Source organism: Lutzomyia longipalpis, chromosome 1 (assembly GCF_024334085.1).
Source record: "Lutzomyia longipalpis isolate SR_M1_2022 chromosome 1, ASM2433408v1".
NCBI lineage: Eukaryota > Metazoa > Arthropoda > Insecta > Diptera > Psychodidae > Lutzomyia > Lutzomyia longipalpis.
Window position 1 is genome coordinate 9,935,223 of NC_074707.1, and position 19,197 is coordinate 9,954,419.

Below are 19,197 nucleotides of genomic sequence, written 5' to 3' on the forward strand. Positions count from 1 at the left end.
GCCATCTTGTGATTTTCCGACTTTTTCGCAGAACTGCCCTAAAACACAAAGGTAGGTTTTTCTCAGGATCTACTGGATAGATTTTGATGGGGTAAAAAGCAAATGAAAGAGGAAACACCAATGCAGATTTTGATGTAGCGAAATTTTGAATTTCCGTTCTGGGACTGAGAAAAGTGAAAAAACGTCAAAAATATCTGAAAAAAAGTCACATTTTTCCACTTTTCTCAGCCCCAGAGTGGAAATTCAAAATTCTGGTACATCAAAATTTGCACTGGTATTTCCTCTTTCATTTGCTTTTGACCCCATCAAAATCCATCCAGTAGATCCTGAGAAAAACCTACCTTTGTGTTTTGAGGAAAATCTCAAGATGGCGTCGCATCTAAGATGGCGGAAAGTGATTTTCTTACTCTTTAATGATAAGTCTTTAAATGTCACCAACACTTAAAAACCGAGTTTAAGAAAAACCCCAAGAAAAATTAAAATATTTAATTTCACCAGCTCTCAAAAGAGACCCCCCTTAAGCCATTTTATGTCGTTTCATGATGTGAAAAATTATGAATCTGACAGAAATTGATCTCAAACTAAGATTATGAAGGCAAAATCATGTTTTTGTTTAGTTTTTGCTGATTATTAACTAAATAATTTGTTCATTAAATATAAACAATTAATTTAAAAAAAGCAATTCTGTCTATTATGCATTCGATAACTTCACAATTTTGTGGAATAATTTATAATGACCGTTTCAAAGGTTTTACCCATACTGATAAAAAATATTATAAAAAATCTAAAAATTTGTAAAATTTAACCTAACGTTAAACATAATAGAAGCGACTGATGTTAAAATAATTGTCAAATGTTAGAAAAGAAACGTCAAACTTCAAAAAAAAATTCAAGATGTTTTTTGATCAATTTTTAGCGTCTTTAATATTTTAAAGTCTTTTAAGTCTTTTTTTAAGTCTTAAAACACCTTTAATTAATTTCAGGCTACGGCGCTGGGCAAGAAAAGGAAGTTAAAGCATTTTAAAGGCTTCAAATTGAGTCAATCATTCGCATTGAAAATTGCCCCAATTTTTTGGCCTAAGTAATGACAAGAAAATGATTTAAATTGCCCCGTGTCCCCTAAATTTTGTAATTAACTTACCTTTATTTGACCTTTGAACTTTCGCAGTGAAAAAAGCCCTTAAACTTTAAAATTCTCAAAACGAAAGAACAAAAGAAAGATTCTCTCCATTGAGCTTGAAAAACCCATCAAGAGATTAGAAAAGAAAAATTTCCTCTGCACGCGACTTGCTGATAAGGTCAATTATTGCAAAATTGATTGCATTGACGTCTTATCACACTGAATGAAACACTTTATACTGGATTTACTCATAAGTAGAATAAATTTTTATATTACTTTCTTCAAGTACAGAAATTTCTCAAAGTAATTTATCTTTTTTTTTTTTTACAAAAATTCTTCCTCCCTTATCAATAAAACCAAATATATAGGAAAGAGTTAAAAAGGAAAACTAAACGGAAAATTTTCAACAGAATGCTGATTTTCTTTTTAATATGTATTGCACAATATCTCCTCTAAATTCCTAATCAATTTTTTTTCTTCCTCAATTTTTTTCTTATAGAAACATGAACAATAAGATTTTTTTTAAGTACTAAAATGGAATTTTTTCTCTCATTTCTTTTGTGTGGAATGCTCTGAGACCCTAAAATTCTACTGGATTTTTTTTAATATTTAATTTTAATTTTTTTTTGTTTGGAAGAAGCTGAAGATCGAATCGAAAGATCAAAATATTTTTCAAGAATTATTTACAAAATAAAGAAAAGAGTTTTCGATTCATTTTTTTCTCATTTATCGGGGGGAGTTTTATTCTTCATTTTAATTTAAATTCTACAATAGATTAAGCTTAAGTAGTACGAGTATTAACTTCCATCAATAATATCAGAGAATTTGTACACAAATATATAAATTAAATTAGGGAAAATTGTAGGTATATATTGAGAAAGTCCATTGCAAGTTTTTTTTCTTTTTCTTAAAGGAATTTTATCTTGAAATTGAGAAGTTTTTCTCAAAATGCATTTTAAGATTTATAATGATATGCTTCTCTCTATATGTCTCTAACTAATTTTATCATTAAGATTTACTTTCTCTATCCTAAATTTTTTTGTAATATTTATTAGAAGATAAAATTATATTTTCATTTAATTGAGAAATTTCTCAAAATTTAGCATCTATTCACATTCTTTTCATGCTCAATTTTTTTTTACAAATTCAAATTAAACGGATTAATGGTGCTATGCAGGAAAATAATGTCAAGAAAAAATGATCATGACATTTTTTCCTGACATTTTTTTGTCATTCTCTCTCACTCCCACTAATGTATTTCTGTATCTTTCGTCTTTCTCTGACGCATGCTTCCGACATTTTCATCATTCTTTTTTGTGCACTCAATATGTTTTTCATTTCGTATTATTTTCTCAGTATTTGGGGATATTTTTCCATGAAAAAGTGAAAATGGGCTTTGCTGAAGTGTTCTCAGTGCCAGGAAAGTCGTGAAAAGTGGAAACTTATGGTCATTTAGCGGCCAAATATGTGAAAATGCGCGAAGTGAAAAATCAAAACATTCTTTCCCTGACCAATTTTTACGGGATATTTTTCTGTATTTTCACGACACAAATCACTTCCTGCAGGTTTTTTGGACTTTCCCACAGGTCATCTGCAACAAGGAAGGTCGGTGTGGGGGGCAGGAAAATGCTTCCTGGGTGGTGGAATCCCACCTGAACGCGAAAAACTGGTCCGGGAGTGAATGTTTTGCTGTCGAACTTCACTGTTTTCACTTATTTGGCCAAAAAATACCCCCGATTTTCCAGTTTTCACACCTTCACAGGCACTAAGAACACTTCCACAAGTCGCTTTTCACTTTTCCCGAGCTAAAATATCACAATTTACAGAGGAAATTCACGAAAACTAAGAAACGTGTTGACTTCGCAAGAGCTGGAAAAAGAATGTCAGAAAAAAACATTTTCCTGCGACATTCTTTTTCAAGCTCTTGCGAAGTCAACACGTTTCTTAGTTTTTGTGAATTTTCTCTGTAAATTGTGATATTTTAGCTCGGGAAAAGTGAAAAGCGACTTGTCGAAGTGTTCTAAGTGCCTGTGAAAGTATGAAAAGTGGAAAATCTTGGGTATTTATCGGCCAAATAAGTGAAAACAGTGAAGTTCGACAGCAAAACATTCACTCCCGGACAAAGTTTTTCCGCGTTCAGGTGGGATTCCACCACCCAGGAAGCATTTCCCTGACCCCAAGCAGACCTTTCCTATGCAGATGACCTGTAGGAAGGTCCAAAAAACCTGCAGAAAGTGATTTGTGTGGGGAAAATCCGAAAAAGAATCCCGTAAAAATTGGTCAGGGAAAGAATGTTTTGATTTTTACTTCGTACATTTTCACATATTTGTCCCATAAATGACCGTAAATTTCCATTTTTACTGTTTTCCTGGCACTGTGGACTCTTTAGCTGAGCATTTTCCACTTTTCTTTGAGGAAAATATCCCCAAATGTTGAGAAAATTCAAGGAAATAAAAACATGTGCGCAAGAAAAAAAGCATGCCATGAAAAAAAAAGATGTCGGAAACATGCGTGGGAGAAAGACGAAAGATAGGAAAATATATTAGTGGGAGTGAGATAGAACGACAAAAAAATGTCAGGAAAAAATGTCATGATCATGTTTTCTTGACATTCTTTTCCTGCATAGCACCATAATTCGTTTTTCATTTGGAGGATCGCAACGGGGACTTTTGTTGGCACACAGAGAGCTTTTTTTCTTTGCTTTTTATTCATCATTTTCTTGTCCTCATGTTGCGCGATCAAATTTATTTACAAAAAGGGAAGTTTTTGAGTATTTTTTTTGTGAGGAAAAAAATCTCTTTTCCCGCCATTTTGTACACACGCCTATCCTGCCTAGAGATCGAGGAAGGAGCGCCGTGGTGGATTCTACGATGGGGTGGAGTACCAACCAGCCGTGGGGGCGCCTTTGTGGTACAAATGGAAGCCAGTGTGATGCGGGAAGTATTGCGATTGATCCAGAGAGCCGTACGCCTCGATGGAATTAGCCGCGGCGGCATGATGCATTGCAGCTGCGGCTGAATAGGGTTGGGGTTTGAGTGGGAGGGGAGGGGCTGCAGCTGGGTCTGTTGCGGAGTACTGACTCCGCAGAGCTTCACCGTAGTCGAAGCCCGTTGAAGCTGGATGAATTGGGGGTGCTTTGTTGGCGGCTGAATTGGAGTCTCGCGGCGAGACGGAGGATGGTGGCGTCATGGCGTTGTGGTAGTCCATTGAAGCAGGGTACCCTCCGTAGCTGGAGACGAGATTGCTGAAGGCATCCCCGGGCTTCTGGCCAGTGTGCCCATGCAGGAGGAATTGGTTGTCAAAGGAGGATTCACTTCCAGGTGGCGTTGGGAGGGGACCTGTCTGGGCAGCGTCTGAAATGTAGGAATCTTCAATTAGACGATTGAATATCTGTCTGGCTTGCTGTGTATCATCCTCACCTGTGTAGAAGACGCCCGAAGGCGCTGGGCGTGTAGTGGCACGAATGACACTCTCACGGTTAGCATAGAGTTGCCGCAGGAGGGCTGTGGCGGGCATTGGTGAGGTTTGCTGGTGGAAATGATGATTGTGATGGCCAATCCACTGAATTGTACTCCCCTTGTCCTGCTGCTGCTGTTGCTGCTTCAGCAGGGCATCCGTACTGAAGTCCGTTGTTGATTGCGTGGGCAGGTGCTTCGACATAGCATTCTCCAGATTCTTCACCTACAAAATCGTGAACTGTAACACCCCAAGTGCTCCATGGCACCCCTGACAAAGTGCTTCCTTCATGTACTCACCGAGCTTTCGCTGTGCTCCTCAGTGTGCCTATGCCCATCGGCGGGATTTGCAATTGGAAGCACCGTATTTGTTGGAGCTGGATCCGTTGGGAGACTCTCCACCTCTTCCGTTCGATGTTTTCGCTTTTGACCCCTTCGTGGTGCTGGAACACTGAGAAGTGGTGTCGTTGTATCCTCCGACGGAGTCCCCAAAGCAGGATCTCCCTTGTCTATTGCTACATTCGATGTGGTTGTATTAGTTGGTGGGGCTGCTGCTGTTCCAGCTCCCGTATTGGCATGACTTCGTGCTCGATTTCGTGGCTCAGGAGTTTCGGGTTTTGGAGACTTCTGTGGGTCTGTCGGTCTATTGGCCGATGGTCCTGGTTTGCCGTCATTCGATGGATCACCTCCTGGGGATCTGGCTCCATTGTCTGTTGCAGGATCCTCACGTTTTATCGTCTCCAAACCATTTTCAAGTTGACAACAATCTAGGATCATGTTAGCGTACTCCTTATTGCTGATCACGTAGTTAACGCAGATGATGTTCTGCTCATCGGCATTCTTGGAGTTGCAGACAACTGTTGCGCAAGTCTGTACCCACGTGAAGCCTCCATTTTTATTCATGAAGCGCCAGTAGTGTGTAAGAACTTGGCCTTTATTGATTACTGAAAATCCATAAAGCAGTTTACGGTTACTGGCTTTAGTCAGTTAGTCTAGCTTAGTTAGTTAGTCTAGCTTAGTTAGTTAGTTAGCAGTTAGTCCAGCTTCTACTTTTCAGTCGTTCAAATCAGTTAACGGACAGTACAGATCAGTACGGACTTCTCAGACTTCTGAGGAAACTAACTTTATAATCAGATCAAACTACTTACAGTCAATGTGGCACTTCCTTAGCTTATTGCCATCTTCTGCATGGCATAGTGCGTAGAGATTCTTCCCAGTTAGTTCTTCTGCCGTATAGTCCAGTAGGTCAGAAACTCTGAAAAACCCAAAAGAAAAGATCATTTCTAGTCAATCTGCTAAGGCAGCTTCCACCTAGACGTCTTACTTTGGTTCACAGTGTGCTATTCGAAAGTCAAAATTAATCCTCGTGACAAACATATCGGATTCCAGGCGAATCTCATGTACTGAAGGTGGAGGGAGGGCAATAGCTAGGGCAACCATACCTAGGAGTGGTGGTTGGGACTTTCTTGTATGTGAGAACGTGTACTGAGCTCTCAGGCGACACAGCATAAGGACAACCTGCAAAGACAGACCACAAAACGTCCAATATTCTGCCAACTTGGTGAAAAATTAAAAATCATACAGGCTAATAGTATCCAATTTAGAACACTTAAACCCGAATGCAACCTAGCAGTATTCGATACTGATCAATTTAACCAGTCATGTTCACATACTCGAACCTTCCTTCGTACTTTTTTTTTTTAACAGTAATGTAACAAGGAAGGATGAATAAAAATTTCTTCAAGCAGGTCCTCAAAATAAAAATTAGAAATTAAAAAAAAATAAAGAAAATAAGGACGAGAAGTTAAAAGAAATTTTGCAAACATTCTTTTTTTTACAAACTTCAGTGAATTTTTTTAGGGGTTTGAAAAAAAATTCCGAAATTCGCACAAAACTGATTCAATTGATACGTACCGAATAGTGAGACGCTGTCGATTTACCAACTTTGCCACTGTTGTGCATTGGCTTATCGGATTCCTCGCTTACCTGCAGATGGAGACCTCTTGTAAGTGTTTCTGTGTATTTTGCTTCTAAAACAATAATTTGAGGGACCTACAGAACTCGCCTAGAAATTCACAATTCATTTATCATTTGTTTGCTTTCTATTTATTCTAGAATTAATTTCTTTAATTCTAGATTAATTTAAAATTAAGGACGGATTAAAAGTCGTGAGACTTGCCAAAGCTTAAGTTTCTTTCATTTTCTTTTTTTCAGAGTTTTTTTTTTCTAAAAATTTGTCGGGTTTATCAATTTAAAGATTTAGGTCCTTCTTAGGCTTTATCTTTTAGTCAAAAAATTAGTCACGAAAACGACCTATAACCTGACTTCTTGACTTACAAAAGATATCATAGGTCGAACCTAGATCAACCTAAAAATAAAAAAATAATCATTTGATCAACAAAACGTTCATTTTGATCGAGAAAACATTTTGTTTGATAAGTAAAATGAGTAAAATGGACAAATGAAAAGAAAACAGTCTTCAAAAAGAAAAAAAAATAAAAGAATATTTGATTTTCATCAGAACACTAGAAGTTTTCTTCTAATCTTTAACCTCTAGGCCGCCAAGCGGGGTCGTTGAACGACCCCAGCCCTATATTTCGTGTTATATCTCCATAAATATAAAAGATACCATTCCCATCTTTTGGAAATAAGTTCTTTGGTTATCTGAGGAGGTTGTGTAAAAATTTCAGCTCAATCCGACTACCACAAGAAAAGTTATTAAGGAAAATGTAGAAGAAGGGAATTCAAAAATTGATGTAACGGCCATGCTGCGGAAAATTTCTTAGAATGAAGTTAGTCACATCATAAATCATATGGTTGAAGGGGGTTGAAGGGTTGTGTTTACTTTCTCACTTTACCATCTCAGTGTCAGAATTATCGCGAATAAGTAACATAAACAACATAAAACATAATTAGAAGCATATAAATGTGCAAAACAATAAAGAATATTCGAGAAATATTGCCATTTATCACGGTGCGGGAAGTGAGGGGAATGTGGGGAAGTAGTGAAAAAAAATAGCAGTTGCAGTCAACTTCGTGGCAAATTTCTCACGAAGAAAGTGTGAAAAATGAGTGAAAAATATTTTTCCCTAATATCTTCTTCTACGTGTTTCCGGGTGGCGAATTTGTGATGCAAGGGGCAAGAGGACTATATAAGGAGTCTAAAGGTAGTGACCCGACAGTTCCCGGTTTTATAGTTTATGAGAAAATAGACTTCCTTCTTGGGGTCGTTCAACGACCCCACCTTGGCGCTCTAAGGAAGCTCCAAGGTCTTGGCGGCCAGCAGGTTAAGAACCTTTTCATGGTCAAAAATTTAATTTCTGAATCTAAGAGTTAATCTTTTAAGAAATCGTTCAGATTTAATCTTTTAACAAATCGTTCAGTAATAATCATTAATTAAAAGAAATTTTACTTGAAAATATTCAAAAAATTCATAACCCAGACTGCACAAAAGGTATACATTATTATAAATTATTATAATATTATATTATTATATAATTATTATATTATTATAAAGTCAAATGTGCATGAAATACGCGTAAGAATAACGTTAGTTTTTCGTCAAAAAGAAGTCGTTTTTCCAAATTAAGGGAATAAAAAAAAACAGAATTCCTCAATTTTTACTGGCTTTAGTAAGCTAATGACTAAATTTTGACCATTTTTGACGACAGTCTGACGTTATTACATATAATGTTTATAATCTAATAGTCAGAAAAGTCAAAGATATTCTGTGTTATGGATCCAGTAATAATAAAAAAAATATTCTGTGTTAGCTTGGAAGAGTTCGGAATATTTATAGATATTCGTCAAAAAAATCAAAATATTCCCCAGATAAACACCCCTTTGAAGCGAAAGCTTGCTCTAAAAATAAATATCATAAAACAAGGCTATTAAAAGAAAATATTTTCTCATTAATTCCCTTTATAAAATCCTGAATACCTTAAGAATATAGGGTGCAAAGAAAGTCCTGAATAAATTTAATGGAAAACTTGTAATTTTCTCTTTTAATTAGATCATCAAGCAAGATGCTTAAAAATTTTCTTCAACCCACCTTCCAAGATTTTTTTTTCATGTAATTTATATTGCAATTCTCATGAATTTTCTTCAGTGCAAAATGAAATTTCCACCTAAAAAATTTCCCATCATTTTCCCACCATATATACATTGTTATCTCCCCAGAGCGAGTGAAGGAGAAGAAGTGAAACGGTGAGGAAATAAAATCGATATGGTGCAAAAATGGTAATGCAATTGCGGAAGGGGAATGCGCTTGTAAAAATTTGCTGCGGGCATAAGGAAATTTTTATCGGTTAGATTGTAAAATTTTGTTGCACAGCACATTTTCGACTCAATAAAAATATTTGCAGAAAATTTTATCGACACCCATTTTTGCCATCAGCATTTTTTTCCTTGCTACAAAATGTTTGTTCGCATTGTCAGTTGTAAAGTTACTTTTAAATTGCCCTGGGGGGATGCTTCCCATGGGGGGGGGGAGTGGGTGGAGGGATGGGGAAATGAACATCAATAAAATGTCGAAGGTAATTCTTTGGTTTATTGAAGCGTGGGAGCTTTTTTGTTACTTTTTTGTTTGAAGTTTTTTTTGGAAAGGGAAAATCGAATTGTTTGAGAGATTGGGGGTGGATGTAAATTGACAAATTGTTAGGGATGAGTTTAAGGGTATTTCTGGTCAAAGTAAAAGCGATTAAAGAGAACGGATTAACAGCTTATTTGTAGCTTGTTGTAACCCTTACACAGCCTCATTGTATTTACATCTTCCTCTTACATTTCCACGTGAGTTCCCCTTGAGAAAAAATCTTTTTGCTACTGAACTTCCCATAAAATCATACAACTCAATCTTTGCTCTGGGTGCCCAAAGACAAATTCTCCTTGGCAGAAGATTTGTCAGAAGCGCTCCAGAGAGACAAAAGATGAAGATATTGAATTACATCCCATCCACCACAATGTGAGGTTTTCTCCAGAATCCACAGATCGTGAATTTAGATTTTGCCACACAACTCCGTTTTGCGGGATGACATTTTTTTGTAGTTGTGTGTTTGAAAAAGAGATCATTTTAATGCTGTCTGAGAAAGGAGATTTTCACGGTGTTTTGTGTGTTTTTCAATGAAGATGACTTCCTCTGGTAGCTACCACATCGTCTGTGTGCAGCAAAAAGCGAGTTAACAACGTAAAGTAGGTGTTTTATTGTTATGACGTGCAAGATTTGGCGGTAGATTGTGGATGACACACAAGGTGGTGTGGTGCGAGACAAACCCAAAAGAGACTATGCGGGATGAACAAAAAAAAGAAAGAAAAACAAGTCTGCAAAAAGAATCTCCATCGCTCGAGGCTGTCACACAAATTCTCGCCAAAATACCCCAAAAGAAAAATTCAGCAAGTGCACAAGGAGCGTACCAAGTGCTTATTTATTGTACCCCCCCTCCAAAAAAAAGTCGTGGAAAGAGTTGTGAGCTTCTTGAAAGAGTTTCAAGGGTGGGTGGGGTGGTGGTACATTCACATGACTATTTCGTCTTCAAGAGAGCGGACTTTCCGAGAGATTGATGATGGTGCAACTTTATAAATTCAAATTCATCCAAATGCTATGTGTAGTGCACCCCGAAAGGAGCGAGAAAAGGTTCTTGGTTGCATAAGTCATGTGGGGGGATTTTAGGAAATTTATTTTTTAAATTCCAAAAGGGGGTTTGTTGGCTGAAAGTTTATTATTCATCCATGAAAAGGATGAAAGATTAAAGTTAAGGCGTAGGCTATTCTTTTATGAATTAGAATCCCAAATTGGTTAAAATGATTAAGAATAGATAGGCTAAGAGTCCTTTAAAATACCTTAAAATAAAAGGAAAGACATATTTTTATGTGAAACGAGGAAGTAAACCAAAAAAATAACTAAAATTCTATGAAATTAAATAATAGAAAATGAAAGAACAAATTTATTTATAGTCGTGTGTCTCTATTTAAATTTTAAGCTCAAATACAATAATTTTTTTAAACTCTTAATAGAGGAAATATCTTATAATTTCGTATTTTTTGAATTATTTTTTTCGGCAGTGGAGACGCCAGGTCGTTGCCACACAATGAGAACCTTTAAGCTCTTAAATAAGCGAAAAAAAATCGGAAAATTTTAAAACTAAAATTTAGATTACTTTCCGAATAGTTTTCAGCTTCTTTAGAATATTTAATTGAATTAAGATCTCTCCTGAAAGTTTTGAGAGTTGATGGAGACGCCGGGTTATAACCAGGCGCCTCCATTATTATTTCATATGTACTAATTTGAAGAAATGTTGCCATTTTAACGAGTTTATTAGACAAAAATAAGGGCATCGATAGATCCGGACGCCCTAGTTTTAATCTTGAATATGTATAAATAAAGAGACAACTGGAGGCGCCTGGTAAATACTAGGCGTCTCCATCTCAGCTTCTTATGAACCTTATACTAGATTGAAAGCTCTTGTGATTAAGTCCTTCCAATTTAATTTATTCGCAGTAATTTGCGGCCAATTCAGTGCCCTTTAAATTCATTTTAATAAACTATTTTTTAGTCATTTTTATTTCGATGAAAGAAACTTTAGCAATGGCAGTCAACGATTTGCAAAACGATTTATAATGATAAATGAATTTTTAGAATTGTTCCATCTGCAGAAAGTTAAGGCATCTTATAACTAAATTAAGGAATGATTCAATAATTTCAAAGTCAAATAAATTTAAAATGAGGAAATATAGAATTTTCTGAGTCTTTCAAAATAAGTCGGAAAATCTCTCAAGTTTCTAAATTATTGGATCAAACCTTTACTTCATAAAATTATCTATTCTTATTAATTAAAAAAATAATACCTACAATAAAGTCTAAAATGCTTGAATCATTCTCTTTAAAAAATCATTTGATTCACAACATTTTAGTCCTTGATCCTTATAAAAACAAATCCACTGAAAAAGAACTCTTCTTACCCTATATCCTGATGACTTGAAATGACATCCTCGCTTCGTTAGTGTTGACTTCATTCGCACACAGAAAGCTCTTTCGTATCCTTTGAAGGGACTACTTGAGTTGAATGTCATTGAGGCGGCCACTGCAGAGAGAAATCATGAATTTTCTTATCAGAATTATGCTCAAAAAAACTTTTTTAAAGATTTTCTGCATTTTTTTTTTGGCAAATGATTAATGAAAAAGCTCCACTGATTTACTTTATTTTGACGCAAGGAAGAGTTTTGAGTGGAAAGAAAATTCTTTAGTTTTGCAATTGATTCTTGATGAGGTGTGAATTACCATACTTCGTTAGAATAGGTAGTGATTTTAGTTCTCAGCGTGATTAATTTCAAGCTGTTGAGTTTTTTTTTGGAATCATTGAGGGAAATCATTGTAATTTTGAAGCAAAATCACGCGTCAATTCTCTTCCCTGCTACTTGCATCTCTCACAAAGTTGGAGATGCAACATGGAATCATTTCACGCTCATTTTCAAACACCCCCTGAGGGGGCGGGAAAGCGCAGTGCGGAACATCGCGAATGCAGCGTGAAGGATGACTCTCGACTCAATACGACTCACCATCAGGATTATTGGTACCTTGTGAGCCACTGCCTTCGTCTGAAGCACCCGAAGCCGGAGACGCGAGACCACCCTGTCCGGCGGATGCGAGACTCAGTCCAAACTGCTCAGCCACTTCCGCATGGTCACTGTGGTGGATGTAGTCGAATATACTGCTTCCTGTCATTTCCACCTGCAATTGGCAAAGAAGCAAAAAAAAAAAAACATTTAAAGACCCCACAGAGGCACCAAATTGGTGTTTGGCAAACAATTGCTTCGGGAGAAAAAATAAGCGCGCGCAAATCAACATGGAATTCGCTATTGACACACTTCTTCCATCCCACCACCACCCCCTTGCCCGCCCATAAAATCACACAAAAATCAATCGGCCAAGTCGGGCAACGATTGGCTTTTCTGTGTCAATTGATATTTTGTATGCAAACCCCGTGCCCCGGGTGATGCTTTGAATTGACGAAAGAAAAAAAAAACAGGTAACCACATTAAACTTGAAGATTCGGCGCGATGGCCAAGATGGCCCCAAAGCCTTGTGCCTGGTTTGAATGTGAATCACACAAATGTACTTCCCTGGGAGTGGATATGCGTCTCCCATCCTCCCTCCCTCGCTGAGCATTATGGAAACTTTCTCAGGTGTCTCCCATATATGACAATTTCTTTTTCTTTTTGGCATTCTTTTTTCTCGCTCTCCACAGCTGCCGCCTCCCGCCCGAGATGGCAGCAATTATAAATGTGTGATTTTACTCACGTAGCAATTTTATAGATTCAGCATGGAGAAAGACGCATAAACAAAGCATTTCGCCGTGTACCGCGGAGGGCGGTAAAAATGTCTTAAATTGCTCAATGAGGCAAAGAAAGAAGAAGCCTCTCGTCTCAGAGGCTCCAATCAAGGGGCGAGTCATTCTACTTTTTCACCTCCTCTTTGTCTGTTTTTTAATCAAAAAAATGATAATCCTTTTTGTAAGTATTGTGGGAGCTTTTAATTAAGCTTAAAAGCTTTTAAAGTGAAGATGATATTAGGAAGATCAATTTGTACCTCATTTAAGTTATTTTCTTACATGAAGCATATGCTTTATTGATGATTTGCTAATAATTTATTGCAATCAAAAATAAATTTAATTTGTTAAAAATCATTGACAAAGCATTATTATATTAAGGGTGATATTGAGACCATCAGTTTCACCTTATTTGAGTTCTTTCGTGAAATCTCTATCTGCATATGCTCTATCAATGATCTACTAATAATTTATTTAATTACCAAATTGTTCTTTCTATTAGCTTGTCAAAAATCATCAACGAAATATTAGCACGAGAGATTCATGCATTTAAATAGATAAGAAACTCAATCGTGACGTCATTGTTTACATTTTTTGGATAAAACCAAGTGTTTTGATTTAATTTTCTATATCAAAACATCTTGGGTAAAACTTTAAAAATGGAAAATGTTCTCGCGCTTTTTACTTTTAATTCAATTTTCATCTAATTACCATGATAGGATAGCCAGCAATAGCATAGGCTTTTTGGCTTGATTTCGAGCATATGCTGCAAGACTGATCATTTCTTGATTCTCTGCAAGTTAAGCCTATCCTAATTTTTACTTCAAATGTAGGATTTTCCCATATAAAAACTAATACACACCTTTATGTAATTTATTAATTTTTAATACAAATTCCCATTAAAATTTTCAATAAAAAAAGGCATAAAGTAATGTACAAATATTTAGTTAAATGATTTGCCCCCTGTGTGGCACCTTTCAATGGCTGACAAGCTTGTTTGTGCGGGTGGGAAAGGTGGCAAAGAGACTTCTTTTATCCGCCTATTTTCATATTAATTCATTCATCAACTGCAGAGGCACCCAGTCACGTCCATCCCGTGTAAGATGTTTTACGATTTCTCATAACACTTTTTCCTCATATGCAAGAAAATAATATTCCTTCGCGCTCAACATGAGCAAACATACACCACCAGGCGTCTCCATGGGCAAAGCTCGCGCAATGGCGTCAGAATTAATTAATTTAACGGAATAAAAAAAACATTGTGTGGTGATATAAAATTTATCGGTGGAACATTTGTTGCTCTCTCTTGCGCAATTAACACACCAAAAAGTTAACCAACATTGTAATTGCTCAAAGACAATCGCGATTGAGGGACAATTTTGTATGGAGTTCTTTCGCAACAGTTTGTGGTATTTTATTGCATTGCATTTAATTTTTCGTCTGTGGCATGGAGAAATTTTTCACGAGGACAGAGACGAACAAAAAAAATGAAAATTCTTTTTGTTGAGGGGGATAATGATGGCGTTTGTGCGACAAATGCGGGATTCTCACTTCGTTTAATTTTTTTTTATATTTGAGGATGACAAAAAATGAGACAGGCGGAGCTTTAGAGGAGAAAGTTGAGCTTGCTATTGGCCATAAACGGCGGAAATTGTGGGAACAGCATTTGAAGTAAATGAAATTTATTCGTGGAAACGCATGCGTAGGACTTTTCCGTGCTCGAGCATTTATACCCCCATTTCGGGAGGGTTTTTCAAGGGTTGGGGGGGGGCTTTTCTCAAAATATACATACAACAAAGCACAATTGTCGCATGAAGATAAATGGTTGAATTACATGGGAAATTTTCTCATAAATATCGCGGGAAATTTGCATGAGATATCTCGGGGAAAAGCTCTTCCGTTTTACTCTGCGGGCGATTATCGCCTTCATTTTCTCAAACATTGTAAGACGACAAGAAACCTCACAGTGTGTGTGACCTAAAATGCAAATTTGTGGGATAATTTTGAAGCTCTCATTTCCATCCACAAGGATAAATGTATTATGTGGAAAAGTTCCAAAAAGTGGAAATCCTTCTTCACAGTCGGTGAAAATCGAGAGAGAAAATGCTCAATGGGCGAAAATTTTAGTTTCCCTCCATCATCGGTCTCTGCCATAGAGGTTTTCGTATTGATTTCTGCACTTGAGCCCACGTGTCCTGAATTATCAATGAGGCAGACGAGGGGATAATTAAAAAAAAATTCTCCTTTCATCGCTACGGTGAAAAAAAATCCATCCCATTGAGTTTCCCTAAATAGTTGAAATCAGCAGCAAATAGAGGGGGTGCCCCACTTCACCGGGGGGCTTTTATTTATGGGATGGAGTGACAATTGGATGAAAATTTCAGAGCATTTCTTTCTCAAGCACGAAAGCTCTCGATTTTCAAGTATAGGTATGCACTTGGGGATGGGGCGAAAAGAGAAATTCCGGACATGTTCAATGAGAAAATTCTTTGAATAAGTTAAATTTTAATAAGATTAACGAAATAAAGGAATTTTAGTGTCTTTAAAAAACAAAATAAAAGGACTAGAAGAGACCGAGGCTGTTCATATTATATTCCTGAAATATATTTATTTTTTCGTCTAACGTTTGAAATGGAATTTTTAACGTTTGACGTTTATTCTTGAATTTGAAATTAACTTCCAAATTCCTTGAAATTTAAAGATTCTTTTCAAAATAGAAAAAAATGGAGCACATCTAATGATTCATAACAGGTTTAAGACCTTTTAGAAATTATTTTTGGAACAAACTTTTTCCAAATAAAACTTCTATTATACATAGCATGGTTAGAGCATGTGTCACAAAGGCAAAGAGAGAGATGTAGCATAAAGTTCTCCCCCAACCCCCATCAGAGCCATTCTTTGCCACATATGAGCGCGAAATAGTTGGTGTTTCCTATCCATTTTGGGATCCTCGCACCCAACATTGGGGTATAATGTATGTACCCCCAAGAATCTATCTCTCATCTCTGGCGGGTCTGTATATATACGGCAACCCCCCAGAGTGCCTCAACCATGGAGAGGAAAGCTGCTGGGTGAATCCACACCCCCAAATTCGCATCGGAGTCGCGTCTCTCTTTGGCGATAGGGTGGAATTCAAGTCACGTTCTCCAGTGCTGCGTGCCACCCATTCGTAATTTCCCACCCGAGAGTCTTTCTCTCTCCTCCCCGGCATCCCTGACGCGGCCCCAGTCATCCCCCGCTAGTCACCCTGGCCCCCGGAATCAACACACACACACACACACATAACCCACCCTCTTTGCAAGAGAGACGCTTTTCCGAGGCGAATTTTCCATGGAGCTTCCAATTTCCACTGTGCTGCTGCTGCTACTATTATGACTTTCTGACGCGAAGGCACACACGGAGAGCAAAGAAAAATTGGGTGTGGGAAATGTGAGAGCTTTTCGGGAGGGCGCTTTTAGCTTTTTCCACATCGGAGCAGGGTGAAAGTCGCGCGGAGACGGTGTGAGAATGGGATGAAAATGGAAATTATATTGTACTTCAAAATTCTTCATAGCACGAAATTTTCTCTTTCTCCAAACGATAGCTCGTTGCGCTTCATACCCCGTTCCTTGGGAAATGTCTCACACAGAGCAGAGCCTTTCTGCTTGAGAAATTGTGTGCCACTCTCGATAATTGCAAAACATTTCATGCTCCCTCGCCCCCAAGGAGCTTTCCCACCCACACCCCACTCCGCATCTCGCAGATTCCCGCAGATATGAGCCAGTAAGGCAGAAGCTCAATTTCGTGGAGTTTTATTAACACCTCCCCCGCGGCAATAGGCCGTCATATCATTCATATATGGGGGGCTTGAGAAATGACTTTGTACCAGGGGAAAATTGTGGAGGGATTAATCTATATAACAATGTCGTATCGCACAGAGAGGGAGGAAAAGTCTCATGATGGAACAAAATGAGGAAATGCGTATGACTCACCTGTGATAATCCTAAGTATATCGAAACTGTTTCCGAAATGTACAAAAATCTACCGTCGGCAGCTACAGCTAATGCAAAACCATCCAGTGACTAGAAAAAAACATTAAAAAAAACAATTTATTTTTATATTCTAAAACAATTTTTTTAAGTGTTGGAAGCGTGTTTTTTTATTTGATTTAAATTAATTTATATTAAAACCATTTTAAAAACAACGTTTTCATATTTTTGGGCGCAGGATAGTTTTTTGTGAATCAATTAAATAAATTAAATTAAATAAATTAATTAACTTTATGGTCTTTTTACTGTTAGTACATTTTATAAATTATTTATAAAAAAATTATAGTTTAATATTTTTTTTTAAATTATAGTTTAATAATTTTTTTTTAAAATTATAGTTTAATAATTTTTTTAAAATTATAGTTTTTATAATTTTTTTCATAGAAGTAAAAGGTTTTGGTATTTTTTATAATTTACTTTTTTGAGATCTAGATATTGAATTAAAAAGTTTAAGATTTTTTTATGAATAAAATTGTTCTTTTAGTTATTAAATGTTTAATTAAATATTGACAAAAAACAATTATTTTTAATTTTAAATATACATAATATTTTATATATGTATGTTAGCTTTCCCCAAGCTTAATTTTCTTGTTAAGAATTAAAAAAGAACGTTTTTTTTGATCTTAAAGTCATCTACAACTAAACTAATTAAATTATCTTGATCGAAATATTTTTTTTCTTTCATCAAAACAATGAATAAAAAAAGAGTTAGATTTTAATTTTAATTACCTGCAGAATGTGAGTCCCTTGGTGTTGCTCAAATAAATCTAAAGCTAATCCTGCTGGTGTTCGCCTCGAGGAAGCACCTGAAATGAGAGGAAAAAAAAAGAAGGAAACCCCGCAAGGAAGGGTTGAATGAATTCTCGGAGATGAATAAAATTTTCCCCATAAAATATCCACCCTTAAAATTCCACAGGGTATGTTGACGGCTGGGCGGGAATCCCATTTAATCCTGATTGGCTTATTGTGTGTCAATCGACCCCGGAAATAGGGCCGATAATAATAATATAAATGAGAAAGTGCTCAAAGGGTTGTGTTTTCATTTCTTCATGCGCTACGTCGCTCAAGGGTTGGTAAATAATACTCTTCATCGTGTTATTATTATTCTCTTCACCTTATTTGGGGCGAATTTTGCCGGGGAAATGGGATGGGGGTGGGATAAAGGATGCACTGTGTGCGGCGTAAATGAAGATGACCTCAGGCGACACTTTGGGCTATTGGTGCATAACCCTTTTGGCAAGAAAGGGGTTGAATGATTTTTTTTTCATTTATTGCTGAATTCTTTATCTGAAGAATTCAACGAGGAAATTTCTGTGGGAAGAAATGCTCCAATTTCCCCCTTTTCGGAAGAATATTCTACTACACATATCAATAAATTATATTCGTGCAAATTATTCACAAGACTCGAACAATACTGTACGATACATAAATTATAATGCTCTCTTTGCATATGATAAATGTCACCAATACCCCCCATTCGATATAGTGTAGGAATTCCCTCGAAATATTAACCCACAAGAAGGAGAAAATGATGTATTTCGGCGGGGTGGCTGGGGGTGAGATTTCTCGATCAGAGAGACAGAGCAATTCATCATTTAATAGCATGATAAATATTTAATTTCGTACCAATATTATCTTTTGGGTAATATATAATAAAAGGCAAGATGTGCAATAAAAATCCACCCACCCTCCGGGGGTGCTTCTTTTGCTCAAATAACACGATATGTAGGAGACAGTCAAATACTTTTGGGTATATTTTCGGCTCTTAAACGCCGTGTGGGGGAGGGAAAGGAGATGAAATTGCAACAAATGAAAGTAAATTACTAATTTATACAATAGAGAGTCTCCCCATATAATATTAAATGTGACGCACAGAGTTGAATTTGAGCATTTATGTATAAAAGAAGACATCCCTCCATGCAATTGTTGATGATTGTGTCATAATCATGGATATTTTGCGCTAAAATGCCACACTCCCAGGAACGCCCATCCCTTTCACCATCAGTGTTAGAAATATCTCACAGGGTGAAAGAAGAAGAAAAAATCCCTTAATCGAATTTCAAATGCCTCTGACAGTGAATTCTTCACCTCCCACGCATGAGAATGTCTAACAAAAAAATAGAGAGACGAAGAAAACCCCTTCTCCCTCCTTCTGTATGGAGCCTTAAGGTGAAATTTAGTGGAAAGTTTTTCTCAATATAATCTAAAATAGCTGACTACCGACGACCCCTCTCGCTCTCAGTTAGAAATCAACGATAAATTGTCTATGTGGG

The 19,197-nt window shown here is 36.7% G+C and overlaps 1 protein-coding gene across 8 annotated transcripts in view; it reads right to left on the minus strand.

The window, feature by feature from the left end:
• Window positions 1–3,507: 3,507 nt before the first annotated feature.
• The window catches only part of LOC129788693 (protein trachealess), a 122,033-nt gene continuing 106,343 nt past the window's right edge, over window positions 3,508–19,197 (minus strand). For 2 of the 8 annotated variants that reach the window (XM_055825001.1, XM_055825010.1), the window contains 9 exons: window positions 17,654–17,730; window positions 16,868–16,957; window positions 12,145–12,298; window positions 11,530–11,651; window positions 5,900–6,093; window positions 5,724–5,830; window positions 4,876–5,519; window positions 4,540–4,801; window positions 3,508–4,473 (listed from right to left, as the gene is read on the minus strand). In XM_055825001.1, the coding sequence (XP_055680976.1) occupies window positions 3,986–4,473; window positions 4,540–4,801; window positions 4,876–5,519; window positions 5,724–5,830; window positions 5,900–6,093; window positions 11,530–11,651; window positions 12,145–12,298; window positions 16,868–16,957; window positions 17,654–17,730 (2,138 nt within the window). In that variant the 3' untranslated portion in view covers window positions 3,508–3,985. Of the gene's footprint in view, window positions 4,489–4,539; window positions 4,802–4,875; window positions 5,520–5,723; window positions 5,831–5,899; window positions 6,094–11,529; window positions 11,652–12,126; window positions 12,299–16,867; window positions 16,958–17,653; window positions 17,731–19,197 lie in introns of all 8 variants that reach the window. The other 6 variants (XM_055824968.1, XM_055824979.1, XM_055824960.1 and 3 more) reach the window with 3 other exon arrangements.